We start from the raw sequence: 20,531 nt of genomic DNA, 5'->3' as shown, positions 1-20,531 counted from the left end.
TGAAGACAGCTACAGTGTACTTACATATAATAAATAAATCTTTAAAAAAAAAAAAAAAAAGAAAGAAAGAAAAAGAAAGAGAAAGAAATAAGCTAATTCAAACACTAAGCAACCAACTGAACAGCCGGAAGTTCCCGGCTCTCGCGTGCAACCCACAGGAAGTGTCCGGGCAGCTGGCCCTCCGCGCCTGCTCATAGTGTTCCGCGAGACGCTGCGCGGGGGATTGTGGGGCAGCGGTGGCTGGTTGGCTTCCTCCCGGCGGCCGCGTCGGGCTTGCGGGAAGCCTGGTCCAGCCTTCCGTGTCCGCGCTCGGCTCCGAGTCTCCGTGGAGTCGCCCGCGGGCCGCCGCCAGCATGTCGGGCGTGCGAGCCGTGCGCATCAGCATCGAGTCGGCCTGCGAGAAGCAGGTGCAGGAGGTGGGCCTCGATGGCACCGAGACGTACCTGCAGCCGCTGTCTATGTCGCAGAACCTGGCGCGCCTGGCGCAGCGCATCGACTTCAGCCAGGGCTCCGGCTCCGAGGAGGAGGAGGCGGCGGGGCCGGACGGCGATGCGCCGGACTGGGGGGGCGCGGGCGCCGACCAGGACGACGACGAGGGTGAGGCTCCCCTAGGGTAACGTGTGTTTTGTGGTGGGTGGCCTTGACAGCAGTGGGAAAGCCGACCTAGTAGGGGTTCGGGGTCCTGTACAGCCTGGCAGGCTGGGAGAAGAGGCGTTCGCCTTTTTTAAAATATAAAGAACAGCTGATAGCTTTTGGGGATGATTTTAGGTGGAAACAGGTGATACTTAAAATGACCACTGAAACTTTGAGGTGAATGAATTACAAGAAAACAAAACTGAAAGGGGGGAATTTGGAGAAGCAACCAGACTGGACTTTGGATCCTCTTCATTATCAAAGAAACAGAATTTGAAACCACAGTTTTTGATTTAGTGATGTGACAGAATCGGTTTAAGTGGGGATGTTCATGTCTAGTGTGGTAATTCGCCAGGCAGAGGCAGTCACATTTATGAAAAATAGACACCATCTCAATAAATAAAGAAAAATTTAAATGTAGTTTTCATAAATTTGACAGAAAGTTAAAACATTGGGGACTGGAGAGATGGCCCAGCAGTTAAGATTATTGACTGCTCTTCCAGAGGTCCTGAGTTCAATTTCCAGCAACCACATGGTGGCTCACAACCATCTGTAATGGGATCCAATGCCCTTTTCTTTCTGGTGTGTCTGAAGACAGCAACAGTGTACTTAGGTCCATTAAATAAATAAATAAATCTTTAAAAAAAAACGTAAACAAACCCAACATTGTTATTATCCAGTGTTGGAAAGGCAGGTCAGCTCAGTAGTTTTACATGCAAAATTCTAAATGTGTATCACATTCGATTCGTGAAATCCCCCACCCACAGAGAGAACGATAGAGCACAAGTGTATATTAAGATTCAGTTCTGATGTCATTAGGAAGGGACAGGCTTAAATGGCATGCCTCCTGGCTTCCAAATATCTTGCGGTGTGTGAAAGAATGAGTAGATCCTGTATGCCAGCATCTAGGACAGCTCTAGGACACAGCAACTGAAGGAACAGGCAAGTGAAAGTATGTGTTAAATTATCGGGAAAAGCTTTGGAAGGGTTCACCCCAACTGTTAACAATGGTTATGTCTCAGAGGGAGGAGAGTCAGGCCTGAGATTAAAAGAAAACTTTTGACCTTCACTCCCTGATCCTTCATCACGAACTCTGTAGAGTGAGCATGTATTAAAAATTGATTAAGCCGGGCGTGGTGGCGCTCGCCTTTAATCCCAGCACTCGGGAGGCAGAGGCAGGTGGATTTCTGAGTTCGAGGCCAGCCTGGTCTACAAAGTGAATTCCAGGACAGCCAGGGCTGTACAGAGAAACCCTGCCTCGAAAAAACCAAAAAAAAAAAAATTTGATTAAAAGAAAGGTATATTCATGTAGCCAATAGTAATGCTGGTGTTGTAGGCCATTTGGGGGGCTTTGCCTCTTGTTTTACAGTTCAGGAATTCAGTTGTTCAAGTTCTAAATGTTGGAAGGAAACAGGTTATTGTAAAGGCTTTCATGGGGCTGGGGATATAGTTTAGTGCTTATCTGGGATGAATGAAGCCCTAGGTTTAAAAAGATTCGCGTGCCTACTTAAGATATAATGACAGCTTTGGCCTGTGGAAATTAGATTGGCATTTAATTTACCATAAAAGGAGTATTAAGTATTAACAGTTCAAGACAGGGAATGAGAAGGAGGTGAAGGAGAGGCAGTTTGGGAGAGAACTAATTTCGCCTACTTCTGTCTTGTATTCAATGTAACCAGTACATATGTGTTTCTGGTTTTCTTTTCTGTTTTTCAGGGTTGGTAAAATTCCAACCTTCTCTGTGGCCTTGGGACTCTGTGAGGAACAATTTGCGAAGTGCCCTTACAGAGATGTGTGTTCTCTATGATGTCCTCAGTATTGTCAGGGACAAAAAGTTCATGACTCTGGACCCTGTCTCTCAGGATGCGCTTCCTCCCAAACAGGTACATGTGCCCTTTAACTGAGCATCTTTTCTTTAAGTCCCAGGACCAGTATTTGGTTGTGTGCATCTTGCTCCCTTTTACTTTGTTGAAAATTTAAATCCACAAGCTAGAGCAGTGGCTCAATGATTAAGAACACACACTGTTGTTGCAGATGACCTGAGTTGGATTCGTAGTATCCACATCAGGCAGCTTAAACCTGCCTGTGACTCCAGCTCTAGATCTGACACCCCTCTGACCTCTTCATTTGTTCACACATGTACACATAATAAAGTATCATTAGTATTAGGAAAGAGCACCTCACAGATGAGGATTATCTTTGAGTTGGGCTTCTTATGTAGATATAGAATGAGTGTGGCTTCTCTCCATCCAGGTACTAACCAGGCCTGACCAGTTAGTACCTCAGCTACTCCGTGAGGTCAGGTGGGGTGGTGGGAATTCACAGTAATACGGCTGGAGACGGCTGGGGCCTTTTTGTGAAACTTAACTCGTGCAAAATCTTTTGCTTTGTTTTTGGACACACTCTCCTGTCAGAAAACTTGCACTTGTTAAGACTTGTCATTTGAGAGTGTAGCTACTCAATAAAACACAAAACTGGTGGTTGTACACACAGTCTGCGTCACTTCTCAACTGTTTCCCTCAGTGAGCGTAGTTAATGCGATGCTGCAGACTGACACCAGTCACAGTGAGGTACCTACTTGGTCTTACGTCAGTGCTAAGCTTAGTGTTGAGTGGTGCCATGTAGATGCTAGTTTCTATGCATAGGTTGCATCTAAGCAGGGGTTTGGAATTTAATGTGAAGTATGGGTGTCACAGGAAGGCATGCCCGGGGAGGAGCTGGGTGGTAAGGACAGGGCCCAGGCCTAGTTTGCCCCAGGTGGTGGATTGCTGAGCTCTAGTTTCTGGGCCACTATGGTGATTTGGCTTAAGGTGATTTTTATAAGCTTGCCAAGAAACAGGTTACTTTGTTGTTTAAAAAAATTTTTTGCAAGGGAAATTTTTTCAAAGTCTGGTATTTTACTTCACCACCTGCTCATTTTTCTTCTACATTTATTCACCATGTTTTTGTGTATGTATTTGTGTGTGTTTGCGCGCACGCGTGGAAGGATGTAGAGGTCAGAGGTAACCTTAGGTAGCTTTATTAGTTCTCTCTGAATTGTTATAGTTTTGAGTCAGTTTCTCTTTCTGAAGGTAAAGTTCACTAGTTGACCAGATTGACTGGCGAGCAAGCCTTCCGAGTTGTCCTTCCCTGGGGCTGGGATGCCAGGCGCATATTGCTGCACTGGGCTTTGAATGTGGGTGCTGGGGATGGAACTCAGCAGGTCTCATGCTTGCATGGTAAGCCCTTTGCCAACTGTCATCCCTCTTCCTTCGTGTGTGTGTGTGTGTGTGTGTGTGTGTGTTTAATCACAACTTTTTTTCTAAATAAAACATTTCCTGCTTGAAAAAATATGTAGTTTTAAATGTGTCTAAAATACTTTGGAACTCATTTTTGATAGAAAACATTGCCACGTTATTTTTGGTAGAGTCCACAGACATTGCAGCTGATCTCCAAGAAGAAGTCCCTTGCTGGAGCAGCTCAAATCCTACTGAAGGGGGCAGAAAGGCTGACCAAGTCAGTGGCTGAGAACCAGGAAAACAAGCTCCAGCGAGACTTCAATTCTGAGCTCCTGAGACTGCGGCAGCACTGGAAGCTGAGGAAGGTGGGCGACAAGATCCTGGGTGACCTGAGCTACAGAAGTGCAGGTACAGATGGATATCTGCCCCAGGGGCTGCTTTGTGTGCTGTCCTAGCCTCCTGCCAGGACCATTTCTCAGCTCCCTGTTGGACAATGGTATTAAATGTCTTTACCCGTAAGCCAAAACCATTCTTGGCAGAGCTTGGTATCACATGCCTGGAGTCCTACCTCTTGGAGGCTGAGGTGTGGAAGGGTCAAGAGTTCAAGGCCAACTTTGCCTACATGAGACCCTATCTTGAAAATCCCCTGACAGACCAGTCTTACTGTAGTGTAGTAGCTACATTGAAGAGAAAGTTGAAAGGCAGCATGTTTAAGGTTTGGAGTACAGTGGGAGATGGCCGAGCAGTCCTGCTGGGATGCTTGAGAACAGTAATAGAGATGTCGAAAATTCCTTGTACCAAAGTCAGGCTGTTACTAAAACACAATTTGGGATCAGTGTCCCAGCACTGATATAAGTCCCACTACAAGATAAATTGGTGCTTTCTGGTTTTAGACATTGTAACTTCTTTCCTCCAGATAATTATGGACAAGTACTTAATTGCTCTTTGGATTGATCCCTTGAGAGTTGCACTCTTTTTTTTTTTTTTTTTTTTCAAGACAGGGTTTCTCTGTATAGCCCTGGCTGTCCTGGAACTCACTTTGTAGACCAGGCTGACCTCGAACTCAGAAATCTACCTGCCTCTGCCTCCGCCTCCGCCTCCACCTCAGCCTCTGCCTCCCAAGTGCTGGGATTAAAGTCATGCACCACCACTCGTTAATTGCAAGAAGATCCTGAATGTGTTTTGTTAGACAGGCATTGCACTTAACCATCCACTTCTTAGATTTCTGACCTGCATAGAGGTGCTGCACATCAAAGTAGAGGAGCTGGCTGAAAATAGTACTGTGAGCACTGCTGGTTTGTCTTTCTGATGCCAAATTCATTTTATCAAAACTCCAAGAGAATAAATAGTATGTGGTCTGTAGAGGACAGGTCAGAGTGATGCCTTTGAGACAGGTGCAGGTGTGTATCACCGTGCTCACAAAATGTTATGCTGTTTGGTTGTATTTATTTATTTATTTATTTATTTATTTATTATTTTATTTTATTTTTTTAAACGTTTTCCTCTCGTGGGCCCACTTTTTTTTTTTTAAAAAGATTTATTTATTATTACATGTAAGGACACTGTAGCAGACTTCAGACATACCAGAGGGCATCAGATCTCATTACAGGTGGTTGTGAGCCACCATGTGGTTGCTGGGATTTGAACTCAGGACCTTAGGAAGAGCAGACAGTGCTCTTACCCGCTGAGCCATCTCGCCAACCCTTGGTTTTATTTCTAGCTCTCCTTGACTTGGAATTCCCTATGTAGACCAGGGTGGTCTCAAACTGTAGATTCACCTGTCTTTTACCTCTCTTCTACTTCCTTTTCTTGTTTGGCTCACCGAACAGTACTGTTTGGCCATCTCCCACTGGATTCCAAACCTTAAATATGCTGCCTTTGAACTTTATCTTAAATGTAGCTACTACAGTAAGACTGTTCTGTCAGGGGATTTTCAAGATAGGGTCACATGTAGGCCAAGTTGGCTTTGAACTCTTGACCCTCCCTCCTTGTGCCTCTCTCTTAGCATGCACATTTCCAGTGGAAAGAATTCATGCTTTAGTGGTGTGGGGATAACGTGTTATATTTGATAATTTGTGTTAAATTAATTTGTCCTGTTAGTTATTTTACTCTTTAATACCCAATTAGGTTCTCTCTTCCCTCATCATGGTACCTTTGAAGTGATAAAGAATACAGACATTGACTTGGATAAGAAGATACCAGAAGATTACTGTCCTCTAGATGTCCAGATCCCTAGTGAGTTAGAGGGGTCTGCATATATCAAGGTACTGATTAGAGTTTTTTAAGTTATTTCTTGTCAATTACCCTGAAGCTACTTGGCTAACGTTTTTCATGTTGTCTAGGTTTCTATTCAGAAACAGGCTCCAGACATTGGTGATCTTGGCACGGTTAACCTTTTTAAGAGACCTTTGCCCAAATCCAAGCCAGGTATGTCATGGTGTCTACACTCCATTCTATACTCACATACTCAGTAAGCCAAAGGTAAAGAGTGAGGAAAGAGACCTTCGATGGGAAGACAACAGGAAGTTGGTGGTTATTGGAGATGTCTTAGCAGTGAGGGCTAAGAGAAGGAGGATGCTCAGAAAGAATATACCCCAGAGCTGGGGTTTCTCAAAGAGCTGCCATCACTGTTTGGATTTTTGAGACAATCTTTGACTTTAAACTCATAATCCTTCTGCCTCAGCATGCTGGAATTACAGGCATGAAAGGCCATTCTTGCTTCTGGAAATGTCTTATTAAAAATAAGGCACTAGTGAATAGCTATATAGTTTTGTAGGTTGGAGTATACTAGGTGTCTCTGTGTAGAAGGAGATGTTCAAGCCCTCCAAGGCTCGGGATATCATGGGATTGAAGACCCCAAGAAGGGGGGGGGGGTGCTCTGAAGCTCTGTCTTCTGGGCACCGCACGCCGTGCACTCATGAGCTCTGGCTGCACTAGACTGGGCCCCATCATTCCATTAGGGGTGGTTGAGGGGCTCATGAGGCCTCACCCTTACTGAGGGACTGCAGGCTGGTAATGATTTCTAGGCAAGGTGATGCAGACAGGAGTCCTTGCAGGCATTACAGCCAGCATTGAAATTATAGAAGTGAGGTAAGACTGAAACTCTGTTCAGCTTGACATCGCTGGTTCAGACTTCTAGAGTCTGATACCAGGCAATTTATTTTAACCATATTTAAGTACAGCACACTTTTGGAAAAAAAGCTTTCTGATGATAATTAACTCAGTGTCATATGTACAACAGAGCTTAAGCCATGTTTACATTGAAATTCTTTACAAAGTACATATGGCTTCTTCTATAAAGATGGGTACTGTTGATTCAGAAACAGTGCCCAAGATTTAGGGTCTAGGGAGCTTGACTGGGGTGAACATAATGCCTATAGGTGTCAGGATTTGCCTGGGCCTAAGATAACACAGAAGTTGCTTTTAGACTATTGTAAAGCACAAGTGACAGCTAATAAGGATATGTTCAATGTTTAATGGACTTAAGAGCAGTGTTCAAGATTTAGGGGGAAAGGGTCTGGGATAAACAAATTCTAGAGCGCATGGGTGGAGCCTGCCTCTGTAGGTGGCAAAGGATCACCAGGTTGTAAAATGCATCCTTTCCTAGCCGTCCCTTCCTCTGGAGATGGAAGCTACATGTTTAACTTTTCCTGGATCTCCCAGTGCTTATCATGTTCAGTGCAGCCACTGATGAGCTGCCGATATTCTATAAATGACCTCATGCTCAAATGAGCAGCCACAAGCTCTGACACACGCACTCATGCACGCACGCACGCACGCACGCAGGAAGGAGGGTTTGGAAGAAGAGTTTGAGTAGGAAAGGGGAAAGGTAAGAGAGACTGGGGAAAATGGCCAAAGAGACTTTGTGTTTGAGCAGAGGTTATAGCAGTACTCTCTGAAGCTGTGATGATGATGTGAGGTCACGGTCTGTGCGGCTGTACACATGGTCTGGCTGGACACAGCTTTATACGCATGCCTTCTGTCTTTCAGGTTCCCCACACTGGCAGACAAAATTAGAAGCAGCACAAAATGTTCTTCTTTGTAAGGAAATTTTCGCACAGCTCTCCCGGGAAGCCGTTCAGATTAAGTCTCAGATCCCTCACATTGTGGTGAAAAACCAGATCATCTCTCAGCCCTTTCCAAGTAAGAGCAGGCAGCCTGCTGCAGCCTGCGAGTGGGACTGCATGGTTCGGGTGTGCTGGAGGAATGGCCTCAGGGACTCGGGCTGTGGGACTTCATGGTGTGGGTGTGCTGGAGGAATGGCCTCAGGGACTCTGGCTGTGGGACTTCATGGTGTGGGTGTGCTGGAGGAATGGCCTCAGGGACTCAGGCTATGCTGGGTATCCTGGCAGCCAGTGAAGCTAAAGCCGGTGCTGCTGCCCACTCGTCTGTGAGCTGAGGGTGGCGCCTTGGGCTTTCATGGCGCAGGTTAAAGTGTGCTGCTGTGGCTTCAGACAGCAGCAGTGCTTGACAGTGGCGTTTCTTTCAAGGATACTTGCCTTTTCTAAATGAGGTACCAACTTTAAAAAAAGAAAATAGATGTTCCTAATTTGTAGAAATGAACTTTTTGTTCAGAAGCCATCAAGCTTAACCTAGCAATCGGTTGTCAGTGGCTGTATACTTGCTGTTTAGGGTTAGACATGAACAGCTCTGCCTGTGCTTTTAGGAGCAGAGAAGAGAGCCCGGCAAAACTAGGTCCTAACTTCTTGTTCGTATATAACTAGAAAAGCTTGTTTTTAAGATTCTGTGTTTGTAAAACCAAGCATTGAGCGTTGTCCCCAGTCTTCTTCAGTTACAGCTCAGGATCAGAGCCACAGTATAGTCTGTGGAATATTACCGTTGTCCAAGCCTGTGAGAATTGATCATGTTAAGTAAAGGAGGTCATTCGAGTAGAGGTGCTCACATGAGGCCTGATGATCCACTTCAGATTCTTGAGAATGCACTGTGGTTGTCCCTCGTGAGGATGGTCTTGGGGTCCAGTTCTTGCCTTACCTGCACCTTTCCTGCCTCTCTACACAGGTTTGCAGTTGTCCATTTCTCTGTGCCACTCCTCAGATGATAAGAAGTCGCAGAAGTGTGCCACTGAGAAGCCTGGGCAAGAGGACCACCTCTATGTCCTGGAGCACAACTTGCACCTGCTGATCAGAGAGGTACCAACCCAGTGAGGCTCTGCAGTGTGAGCGCAGCCGGACAGTGAGCAGGCCTTCCACTGAGGCTCAGCAGTGTGCACCAGTGGTGACCCCTGCCTGGTTTGAAAGAGCCTGCTGTGTGCCAGACATAATCAGTAGTCTTTGTTCCCAGAGTATCTTGTAGCACTAGGAATGTAGTCTCTTCTATTGAGACTCCATAGAAGTATATATTCCAGCCTCCCATCACCCCTCTCCTAGCCCCCAATTCCCAAGATGGAATCAGTTGATTGTAATGGTATAAAAGCCAGTGTTTTAGGTTTTGTGGCCTGAGGAGTTCCCTCAGGGTTGAACACTTGCTTAGCATGGGGAGGCTCTCAGTTCAGTCCCACTGTTACACAATCCCACTGTTACATGTTTCTTGGGCTTCTGCCAGGCAGTCTAGGACAGTTGATGAAACTATCTGACCATGAGAGGAGATGAGACTTAATGAAGAATGCTTTATAATTTAATCTTTCAAAATACAAATTGTAGTTGAAAGGAGCCCACCTCTTTATAGACTTGACTCACACACAGGGTCACTCAGGGCATTTATCTCTGCATCAAGGTGGTTGTGGTGCCGATCTGGAGACAGGGTCTCACTGTGTATCCCTGGCCGACCAACAACACCTATGTAGGGCAGGCTGGGGTTTGCCTCCTGAGTGCTAAGACTAAAGGCACTGCTGTTGCATCTGGCACGATTACTCTTATTACCTTCATTATTTCCAAAAGTAATTTGAACCAAGCTTTGATTAAACATTTTTGTCATGTTTATTTCATGGATGTTGGTTATTAAAAGTGGTTTCTTTGGTTTTCTTCTTTTTTTTCTTTTTTTTTGTCAGTTTCATAAACAGACCTTGAGTTCCATTGTGATGCCACACCCAGCGAGTGCTCCCTTTGGCCACAAGAGGATGAGACTCTCAGGTCCTCAAGCTTTTGATAAAAATGAAATTAATTCAATACAGTCCACAGAAGGACTCCTAGAAAAAATAATTAAACAGGCAAAGCATATTTTTCTAAGGAGCAGGTAAGGATGAAGAAAGCTACTGTGTTTCTGTAAAACTGAATCCTTTTTCTGTCCTCTTTATGTTAATTTTGGGTACATGTTAGCAGAAGGTGGCTAAGAGAAAAATTTCAGTGACAGACTGGGTCTTGTCCAGTTGAGGCGTGTGGGGAGTGGGTGTGAGGGTGCTGGCGGGTGCAGATCCTGCTGTATAGCTGAAGTGCTCTGTTTTTAACACTGCCAAGAACCAGTATAGCCAGGAAGATGATGTTTCTCCTCTGTGTTTTCTGTTTTGTTTGGCAGCCCATCGCCCCCTCCCCCAATAACATTAAAGCCTTTATTTTCTTTCTTACTGATGATCTGGTTGAGGCTTAGATAATCTAATTAGTTTGCTCAGCTAAAGCTAACAGCCTAAGGCTGTGTTAGCCCATAAGTATGAGTCTTTGGTTTATTTTGAGTAGCCCTGGCCTTGAAGAGTGGCTGGCATGATGATGGCAGTGCATCTTGCTGTGCTAGCATCTGTCCTCTCAATCCAGACACTGGTGAGGAGGTGTGTTTCTACTTGGTGATCTGGCCATGAAGGTTCTGTAGCGCCGTCATTTAGCAGGTAGACACTGCTCGTGGATATCTTGTTCTCAGTGGCTTCTTACCACTTGTCATGCTGATGCTGTCTAGAGGTGCCAGGCTAGGTGCATTTTCTCTGCTGATTAAAATAGTAAATGGCAGGAGGACTGGAGAGATGGCTCAGTGAATAAGAACACTGGTTGCTCTTCAGAGGACCTGGGTTCAATTCCCAGTATCCAACACGACAGTCCACAACTATCCTGTAACTCCAGTTCCAGAGAATCTGATGCCCTTACACAGACATACATGCAGGCAAAACACCAGTGCACATAGAATAAATAAGTAAATAAATAATTAAAAATATTAAACAGCATGAAAGTTAAAATATTAAAATATTATGAGATATTAAATACCAGAAATCTTGAGGGGTCCCAGCAGAGCCATCTAGTGTGGTATATAGAAATCAGGGTCCCCTCTAAACAGTTTAGTAGAGTTTAAAAGGGAAAACCCAGGGCAGGCAAACTATGAGTCTCCCACTTCCTGGAAGAAAGAAGGAGAGAGAGAAAAAAGAGGGAACACAGCTATTTAGCTTGAGTTTAGGCGGTGAGAGGTCAGGGCTTTAGCAAAAGAGCTAAGAAGCCCGGAATGCTTGTTAGGAAGCTAAAAGCACACCCAGGCTCTTGCCAGCACCATGGATGGGGAGAGGGAGAGGGAGGCAGAAGAAAAAGAAATCATTACATCTCCTGGGTTGGGCCTGAAAAAGAAGGGTAGCCCCAGCTGAACCTCAGATTTTGTAGCAGCTCCTGGGGACTATACCAGGGTGAAGAAATTCTGGGAAAGCACATAATATTTTAAGGTAAACCTGCCTCCCTAGGGGTAATCTGCCAGCTAGGCCCCTGACCTGATGTTTGATCTTTCAGGAAAGAGTCTCCTAGAGGCAGCTTTACAATGGCTTGCTAGAATATTGGCTTACTGTCCCCGCAGGAATAGAAACTTGGCTCCTTCAGCTTTCAGGGAAGTAAATTAGGAAGGTGTTTTAGCGTACTGTGATGCAGTGGAAGAAAGGGAGAACTAGTGTGTGAGATGGGTTTGAGCTTGGACTTCTACTACAAGTCCCTTAGTGTCCGCAGCCCTCCAGGTCTTCCTACCCCACTGTGGGTGTATGGGATACAGTAAGTCACTTGTGCAGAAGTATCTTAGAAATACTGCAGTATTGTATTGGTGAGAGGTTCTGCTTTCCTTTATGGGCTTCAGTGATAATCCCCTGTTAATGGGATGTATTATTACCTTAAAAGTTCTCATTGATTGCAAAGTTAAATTCTTTGAAATATGTGAAGCCGGGCCTGGTGGCGCAGGCCTTTAATCCCAGCACTTGGGAGGCAGAGGCAGGCGGATTTCTGAGTTCGAGGCCAGCCTGGTCTACCAAGTGAGTTCCAGGACAGCCAGAGCTATACAGAGAAACCCTGTCTCGAAAAACCAAAAAAAAAAAAAAAGAAAAGAAATATGTGAGAAGTATAGGACACAGAAGTGTCTTTAGAACCATTACTGATCTTAAACAGTAAGTAAATCTCAGAAATAGAAAGCTTTAAAATGTAGTAAATCCCCCCACACCCATTTATAGAAATAATGGACTTGTGTGCAAAATGTATAGTGAGGAGACACTTTGTGTGTGTGCTGCCACACCTGAGGATCATGAAGTTTTGTTTTTTGGGTGGTTGTTGTTGTTATTGTTTTGTATTTTGAGTCAGGGTCTTTCTAGTAGTCCTGGCTCTCCTGGAACTTGCTACGTAGACTGTTAGTTCCAGGTCAAGCTGGGATTACAGCTTCAAAGCAAAATAAGTAAACCCAACCGAAAAATAAAAGCCAGTGCCTGCCAAACACACAGGTCCATTAGGGAGAATAGATAATAAAGTTCGTGACTACATGCATGGTTTTAGATGCTTATGTGTATCGAGCATTGCAGACTTTCTTGATGGGTGATGTTTGGATTGTACCCAAGTCTCTAGTTTGTCTTAATTACGATCTATCCCAGTGTGAGTATGTTCCAAGTCACTTGTTACTGAAGATCACTGATGTCTGGGCGCATGTCAGATTACTACCTGGGAAGTACCTTAGCTGTGTGGGATACGCTTTCATGAGCAGGACAAGATAAATGAGGTGGTTTGAGTGTGTGTTGTGGTATAAAGCTATGACTGGCACAGCAGTGGGTGTGCAAGGTCTCCCAGAACCGACTCACCTCTAGAACCTTCACCTTTCAAATGATGGTATGGTCAGAAAGTAGGCAAAATTAGGTAATTTTCAAATTTTGTAAAATTAATACCTAATTTAACCCTTTCGTTTTATATGATGATTTTTAAATTTCCTTTGAAAGAACTGCTGCAGCCATTGACAGCTTGGCAAGTCGCATCGAGGACCCCCAGATCCAGGCCCACTGGTCGAACATCAATGATGCCTATGAGTCTAGTGTAAAAGTTTTGATCACATCTCAGGGTTATGAACAGATCTGCAAGTAAGTGTCCCCAGCAAGTCCCTCAGACAGCTTGCTAAGGAGCTGTGTGTATCCTCCAAGGGATTCTATAAGCCTCCGGGTTTTATTTTATTGTTGTGGGCCATGGGTTTCTATAAATTATATCACCTATAACGTGTATGCAAACACAAGAGGTAAGGGGCTGAGGGATGGCTAAGTGGTTTAAAGTTTTCTTCCAGAGAACCGTTTGCTAGCAACCAAATCAGGTGGCTCACAGCTGCCTGTAACTCCAGCTCCAGGGAATCTTAGATTCTCCTCCAAAAGCACCTGCACATATGTGGCATACATGCACAAGTCTTCTAGAAGCCACGTAAAATCTTGTGTTTACAGTTTTGTGTTGGGCTCTATTCACAGCTACCCTTGGCCACACGAGCATGCCTAGGGTCCCCACACTGAGCGGGAAGCTACCTCACTTGCCAGGCCTGAGTCAGTTCCTGCCTAGAGGCTGTGCAGGTCTGTTGTGTCAGGAGTGAGGACCATCCATGCCTGTATCCAGCTTAGTGTGCTGAGCATAGTCTGAGTCCATAGTTCTCTCCTGACCCGGTGCTGTCCTTGGTTCTAATCCATTGTGTGTCTGTGGAAAGCAGCATCGCTCTTGTCTCAGCATTCTTTTTTTTTTGGTTTTTTTCTTTTTTCTTTCTTTTTTTTTTTTTTTTTTTTTTTTTTTTTTTTTTTTTTTTTTTTTTNTTTTTTTTTTGGTTTTTCGAGACAAGGTTTCTCTGTATAGCCCTGGCTGTCTTGGAACTCATTCTGTAGACCAAGCTGGCCTCGAACTCAGAAATCTGCCTGCCTCTGCCTCCCAAATGCTGGGATTACAGGCATACGCCACCACCGCCCGGCGTTTTGTCCCAGCATTCTTAGTCAGATGCTTGGGCAAGGTCTATGGTTCAGAATGCTTGCCTGGCATTTTATAATACAGCTGGGTATGCTCGGACACCACTAATCCCAGAGCTTGGGTGGTGGAGGCAGGAGGAGCACAGTGAAGTCAAGGCCAGACTGGGCTTTACAAAACAAGAGCCCGTCTTTGAAAACTGCAGTAAAAAGGCACAGCTGTACCTGTTGGTCTCAGATCCCAGCCCTGCCTCTCCAGGCTCTGCAAATGCTTAGATGCTTTATTTAAGTCAGAGCAAACTGGCCACCATGAACAAAGCACTGTGACATACAAAGTCACTCCCTTATGAAGGAGGAGGAGAAGAAGCTGTATGCAGTACTGATTTTCAGTGTGTAATTTTAGTGAGGAAATGAGCATAAGATCAGATGTGGGAAGTAAAAGTATGTGATGGACAGGAACTGAGCGTGTGTGTTTCCCTTTATTTCCTTATCTGGGGGTTGATGTGCCTGCATACCATGGAGGACAGTGTGGAAGTTTTCTCTGGTTCTCTCCTTCCACAACTCAGGTACCTAGGATTGAACTCAGGTTCTCAGGATTGTTGGATGCAAGAGCCCTTACCTACATTTTTAAATTAGGACCAGGCCCACATATCTTGCCACTTGGGAGTTGGGGGATGCTGCTGTGTGCATGTCCTGCTATGACAACTCCAAGGGAAGACAGTCACCTCACTAGCCTGCTGTGGGACATGTGCTTGGTGTAATCTAAGGAAGTCTGCCTTGGATTTCATTTGGTGGATGCTAAGAAACCGCCCTCACCTGTGACATAAACGTTGGTTTAGGTCGTCAGAGCTCCTGCATCTTTGTGCATGCTGTTAACATGATGTAAAGTTCCTCGGGATTGTACCAACTAGAGTGTGTGTCTGCAGGTCCATCCAGCTACAGTTGAACATTGGTGTTGAGCAGGTCCGTGTTGTGCACAGAGATGGGCGGGTGATCACGTTGTCTCATCAGGAGCAGGAGCTACAGGACTTCCTTCTGTCTCAGGTAGGTTGCACACTGTGCTTTGGTTGGCGTTCTGTTTATGTCTTTGAGATAAGTCTCAGTGTAGCTCAGCCTGTCCTGGAATGAATTGTCTAGCCCAGTTGTCCTCCTGCTTCTGCCTCCTGGTTACTGGGATTTGAGGTGTGCAGCACAGGCCGGGCCACACTTCAGGCCTGAAGTCCCTAGTTTGATATATTGCTTAAGGAGCAGTCTGAGCAAGCAGGAGCTGTAATGGTTACAGAAGGAGAGACCATGTTCCTCCTGCCCTGTCACTTACTTCCAGTGCACACTGGAAGTAACATTGGTTTATAATCTGTCCTGGTTTTACTTGCACTGTGTTGGGGTATAGACCCTCTCCAGGAAGAAGGAAAGCAGGGAGAAGACACATACACACTAGAGCAGCCATCATCTTATATACACCCACAGCCATTATCCATAGCAAGTGGGTTTTAATCTTTGGCTTTGAAAAGGCTTGCTCCTGTGAAAGGACACTGGAAAGTGCTGGCTTCTCGTCCCTGTTCCGCAGACTTGTTTGGTGACACTGGAGTGCAAGAAGAGCAGTAGTTTGCCCACTTAGAGTTGGGATTAGCTAGGAAAGTGATGAACTGTGGCAGAAAAGGGAGGGGTTTTCTGCTAATGTACATTTTATTCACAGAAATTAAGAAAAAATATGCTAATACTTTCCTCCAGGTGCGGTTCTCTCATAGAGGATCTGCCTCTTTGATGCCAGGTAATCAGGTGCATCTGTGAGGGACACAGCTGACTCAGCCCCATTCGGTTTCATCCTAAGTGGGTTTGGTTAGCTGAAGTGTACACACAGATGTGTTGGAGTGTCTCAGAGAGAATGGCAGACCAAGGTCTGCAAGTGGACAGGGCCCAGAGAATCAGGTAGTGGTGGTATTGCTGCCCTGGCACTGCTGCCTTTACTGCTGGTGGCAAAGTTCATTCCACCAGGGTGAGAAGGAAGAACAAGCAGGGTGCTGTTTACTAAGTAGGGGTCAGCTGACCATGTGGGTGTGGGACCCAGCAGTCATTTAGTGATAGTCATTTAGGTCCTCTGGCCTTGAGGGTTGTAGTGTAGAACAGGCTTCACACTACAGGTTTTTTGTCATAAGCTCCAGCTAACCTAGCCAGCCTCATAGGAACACGGAGCAGGAGGACAAGCCCTGACCCACGGTGGTCCTTACTTCTGTGCTGGCTGCACTGGGTAGCCCCAAGCTTTGATAGTTCCATTACCCGCAGCCAGTGAACATAGTACGCTGATGTGAATCTCCCCAGCAGAGAGTAGGGTGAGCCTGTGTGTGAAGGGCAAATGGAGGATGCTTGGAGCACTGCAGCTTCTGATGTTACTCCACATCCATTGATCCAGACAGGAAACTGCAGCGGGCAGGCTTAGAGCCTGCGAGTGCACCAAGCTGTGGGTAGACAGCCATAGCTTCTGCAGTGGAAGATGGAGTCTACCCTCCTCTCTAGTAGTCATGTCACACAGAATTTCTCAAACCTGGGCCGGAGGTTGAGAACCCCAGTAAACTTACAGTTACATCAGCTCACCAAAGTGTACCCATGATTCAGTCCCATCTTCTCGTTCACAGATGTCACAGCACCAGGTGCATGCGGTTCAGCAGCTTGCCAAGGTTATGGGCTGGCAGGTCCTCAGCTTCAGTAATCATGTGGGACTTGGACCCATAGAGAGCGTTGGCAATGCCTCCGCCATCACAGTGGCCTCGCCAAGTGGAGACTATGCCATTTCAGGTACTTTGCACTGCTCCGATGGGAGGCGACGCTTAGCATTCTCCTTTAATGTAACTAAATGTGCGTAGGAGCCATTTATCTCTATAATGAGTTAACATGTTTACACTGCTGTTGTGTGTATTTGTATATGTGTGTATAAGCGGGGAGGGGCAGGGAGAGAGGGAAGAGTGTGTGAGAACCTAGTAAGCAAACGTTCTATTCTTAGAACTAAGAATATTGCAAAGTTCAAAAAGCCATTTTTTAAATCTTACCTGCATCAGTTAAAACTTTATCTAAACCAGGGCTTCTTTCTTTTGCTTATTATTTCCTTTCTGGGTGAGAACAGGTCATATTTGCAGTTTAGCTGCCTTCAAACTATGTAACACAGGTTCTGTACAGCAAGCAGCTCAAAGTGTTGAACTCGCTTTGTATTCACCAGCTTCAGTCCTGTCTCAGCTTCTTAGGGTTTGGCTTGTGTGCATAGCTTACCACATCTGGCACATGTGGCCTAATTTTTATAGGGCAAATCATAGCTTGAAAATATTTAGATCATCTTTTTTTTTTTTTTTAAGATTTATTTATTTATTATATGTAAGTACACTGTAGCTGTCTTCAGACACTCCAAAAGAGGGAGTCAGATCTTGTTATGGATGGTTATGAGCCACCATGTGGTTGCTGGGATTTGAACTCCGGACCTTCGGAAGAGTAGTCGGGTGCTCTTACCTACTGAGCCATCTCACTAGCCCTATTTAGATCATCTTAAAGTGTGGGTATGTGCAAAACTTTAGCATTTGGAGGTCTGACAAGATGTTTTAGCAGGAAAAAGCCCTTGCCACCAAGCCTGATGACCTGAGTTTGATCCCAAGCTCCACATGGTGGTCAGATAGAACTTCTGTCAGTTGTCTTCTGACTTTCACATGTGCATACATACACACACGCGTTTACACATAGATACATATATGTGCATAAAGTAATAAATAAATGTAGTATTGGAACTAAAATACTGCCCTTGATCTTACTACGTAGTCAGAAGCAGCCTTGATCCTGCGGACTGCACCTCCCAGGTGCAGGGTTAGGGGTGTGGCCCTCTCATGGCCTGCTCTTGAAATGCTTGTTTATGAGATCATCTAAGCTATTGGGCAGATTTTCCATAACTTTCTAAGCTGCAAAGTGAATGGATTGATGTTGGTTTCCTCAATAGTTCGTAATGGACCTGAGAGTGGCAGCAAGATTATGGTTCAGTTTCCCCGTAACCAGTGCAAAGACCTTCCGAAGAGCGATGTTTTACAAGACAGCAAGTGGAGTCATCTCCGAGGACCATTCAAAGAGGTTCAGTGGAACAAGATGGAAGGCCGAAACTTCGTTTATAAAATGGAGCTGCTTATGTCTGCCCTGAGCCCCTGTCTGCTGTGATTTTTTTCTCCAGAGCAAGTTCCAGAAATACTGACTTGCATGTTTGCAGATCAGCTATAAGCACAAGGGAGAGATGTCTTCCATATAAGTACCGAGCGCAGACTCATGTGCACTGGTGCTCCAGTCTTTCACGGGAGCCCTGTTTAAAAGTTACATGTTTACTTTGCGAATTCTCTCACTTTATAAGTGACGAGTACTTTGGAATGAAAAAAATGTATGTACAGTTATAGTATGCAATATGGGGAGATGTAAAATAGTACATTTTTTATACAGCTAATCTGAAAATATTACTAACTTAAGGGCTTGAATTTGCTTTTTTTTTTAATTCCATCTTTAATGTTAACATAAACTTTATGTTTAAAAAATCTCCAAGTATTTTGTGAATTTCTCATAACCCATATGAGCTGTGTAATCAGCTGCCCCTGCTGTTTCTTTAAAAATCACCGAAGAAATCTTACAAGCAGATTCACTGACCACACACCAGGCCCTGTCCCTGAAGTTCACCAAGATCACTAACAGTAGTCTCCCCTAGTACTTGGGGCTCTTGGGGCATTTGGGATGGGAAGTGCCTTTGTAGCCATCTTCCTCACCTGGGTCTTCATGAGTAGGTTAAGAACTTCCTCAAAAAGCAGAGGAAACCAAAAAACGTATCATTGTACAGTCTGTTTTCCCTGTTGGTAGTCACTGCCTAGACCTGACTGCATTCCACTTGAAATTTGACAAATTGAGATATAAAGGAGATGTGCCAAGTGTGACAACTCACACCTCTAACCCTAGGACGGGGGTGAAGACGGGAGATCGAGTTCAAGTTCAGCCCGATCTGCATGAATTCCAGGCTATCTGGGGCTACATAGGAAAAACCTTGTTTCAAAGTTTAAAAAAAGCATTGTATTCATGCTATGGATTATGTTTGCAAGGGGGAAAGAGTAAAATTTAATAGGGACAGACATGAAGTCAGGTAATGCCTCATTATACACATGAGGAAAAAGGAGACAGGTCATGTGTATAATGGAGTCCGTGGGCTGAGGTGGAGCCCAGCGGGAGGATGCTTGCCTAGCACTCATGAGCGAGCACCCAGATTCAAGCTCCAGAGTTACAGAGAGAAAAGGGCGTTGGGGATATGATTGCTGGGATGTGTACTGTAATGTATAGACATGTTTATGTGTGTCTAGAAAGGACTGTGTGCTCTGAAAAGTGAGACTGGGGAGAGGGAACTTGCACTGTACTGGGGACTTGTGTATCTTGACTTTTCAAGAAGCATTATTTTTTGCAATTAGAGATTCTTGAAAGGCAAGAGAAATCATGACTCCAGCAGTCCTTAAGGATTGGCAGCAGAGATGGTGGTCACATGCAGAATCACATATATTGACAATCCACCGCTCTTCTGAGTGAAACTTGATGAAGTTGTGGTAACAGTAGTTTCTCAGTTAATTCTAGAGGTGTCTGATGTCAGGAAACAGCATAATAAGCCAATTCTGATACATGACAGCTGGAGGAATGAGCCTTCATTGCCCTGGTACCACTCAAGGCAACTGCAACTGAGACATATTCCTGAAGGTCACCTGTGGTTCTTTGAATGATTGGCCCCCATTGACCCATAGGGAGTGGCACTATTAAGAGGTGTGACCTTGCTGGAGGAAGTGAGTCACTGTGGGGATGGGCTTTGAGGTCTCATGCTCTTATGCACCTCGTGTACAGTTTCTCCTGCTGCCTTGCGACCAAGATGTAGAACTTCCATGTCCAGCTGTCTGCCTATATGCTGCCATGTTATCTGCCATGATGATAATGGACTCGACCTCTGAAACTGTGAGCCAGCCCCAATTAAATGTTTTGCTTTGTAGGAGTTGCTCTGGTCATGGTGTCTCTTCACAGCAATAAAACCCTAAGACACCACCCCATCGATGACAGTTGGTTCTATAGTCATTCCGTGGCACTCACTTGCCATTTGCCCATGGTCACATTTCTTCAGCAGTTAAGAGCACTGACGCTCTTCCAGAGTCCTAAGTTCAATTCCCAGCAACCACATGGTGGCTCACAATCATCTGTAATGGGATCCGATGCCCTCTTCTGGTGTGTCTGAAGACAGCTACAGTGTACTCACATACGTAAAATAAATTTAAAAGAAAAAGTGCCCATGGTTAAAAAAAAAATCTGGAAGCACACATTTCAAAATGGTCTTCTATCTACAACACAACAGGTTGTTATGCCTTGGTTTGTTGTTGAGGCCTGAGAAGGAGAGGGAGCCAATATTTTTGTCTCCTGAGAAAAGGAATTTTAGCAACAATTCCTTACCTGCCACATGGGAAACATGGGAAGTAAAAAATATATAGGCATTGGGGACCTGGAAGGAAAGAATAAAAGGAATACTCTAGTACCCTCATTACCTTTGTATGCATGGATCTGCA

The 20,531-nt window shown here is 45.0% G+C and overlaps 1 protein-coding gene across 1 annotated transcript; it reads left to right on the top strand.

The window, feature by feature from the left end:
* Positions 1-249: 249 nt before the first annotated feature.
* Positions 250-20,015, top strand: Med17 (mediator complex subunit 17). Its single transcript, XM_021206395.1, has 12 exons — positions 250-597; positions 2,350-2,516; positions 4,040-4,259; positions 5,979-6,115; positions 6,194-6,278; positions 7,842-7,994; positions 8,871-9,001; positions 9,859-10,043; positions 12,955-13,092; positions 14,868-14,985; positions 16,575-16,734; positions 17,915-20,015. Exons 1-12 carry the CDS (start codon positions 354-356, stop codon positions 18,124-18,126), a joined length of 1,950 nt encoding a protein of 649 aa, XP_021062054.1. The 5' UTR covers positions 250-353; the 3' UTR covers positions 18,127-20,015.
* The last annotated feature ends 516 nt before the right edge of the window (positions 20,016-20,531 follow it).

This window comes from Mus pahari, chromosome 10 (assembly GCF_900095145.1).
Source record: "Mus pahari chromosome 10, PAHARI_EIJ_v1.1, whole genome shotgun sequence".
In the NCBI taxonomy this organism is placed as follows: Eukaryota; Metazoa; Chordata; class Mammalia; order Rodentia; family Muridae; genus Mus; species Mus pahari.
Note: the sequence above shows the minus strand (reverse complement) of the source record. Positions and strands in the feature narration are given on the sequence as shown.

Bases quoted from the DNA above. Each gene is read 5' to 3' on its own strand.
- Med17 (XM_021206395.1), top strand. From the start codon at position 354: ATGTCGGGCGTGCGAGCCGTGCGCATCAGCATCGAGTCGGCCTGCGAG. The intron at 6,116-6,193 runs GTACTGATTAGA...CATGTTGTCTAG, and splicing joins AGGGGTCTGCATATATCAAG to GTTTCTATTCAGAAACAGGC. The intron at 6,279-7,841 runs GTATGTCATGGT...TCTGTCTTTCAG, and splicing joins TTTGCCCAAATCCAAGCCAG to GTTCCCCACACTGGCAGACA.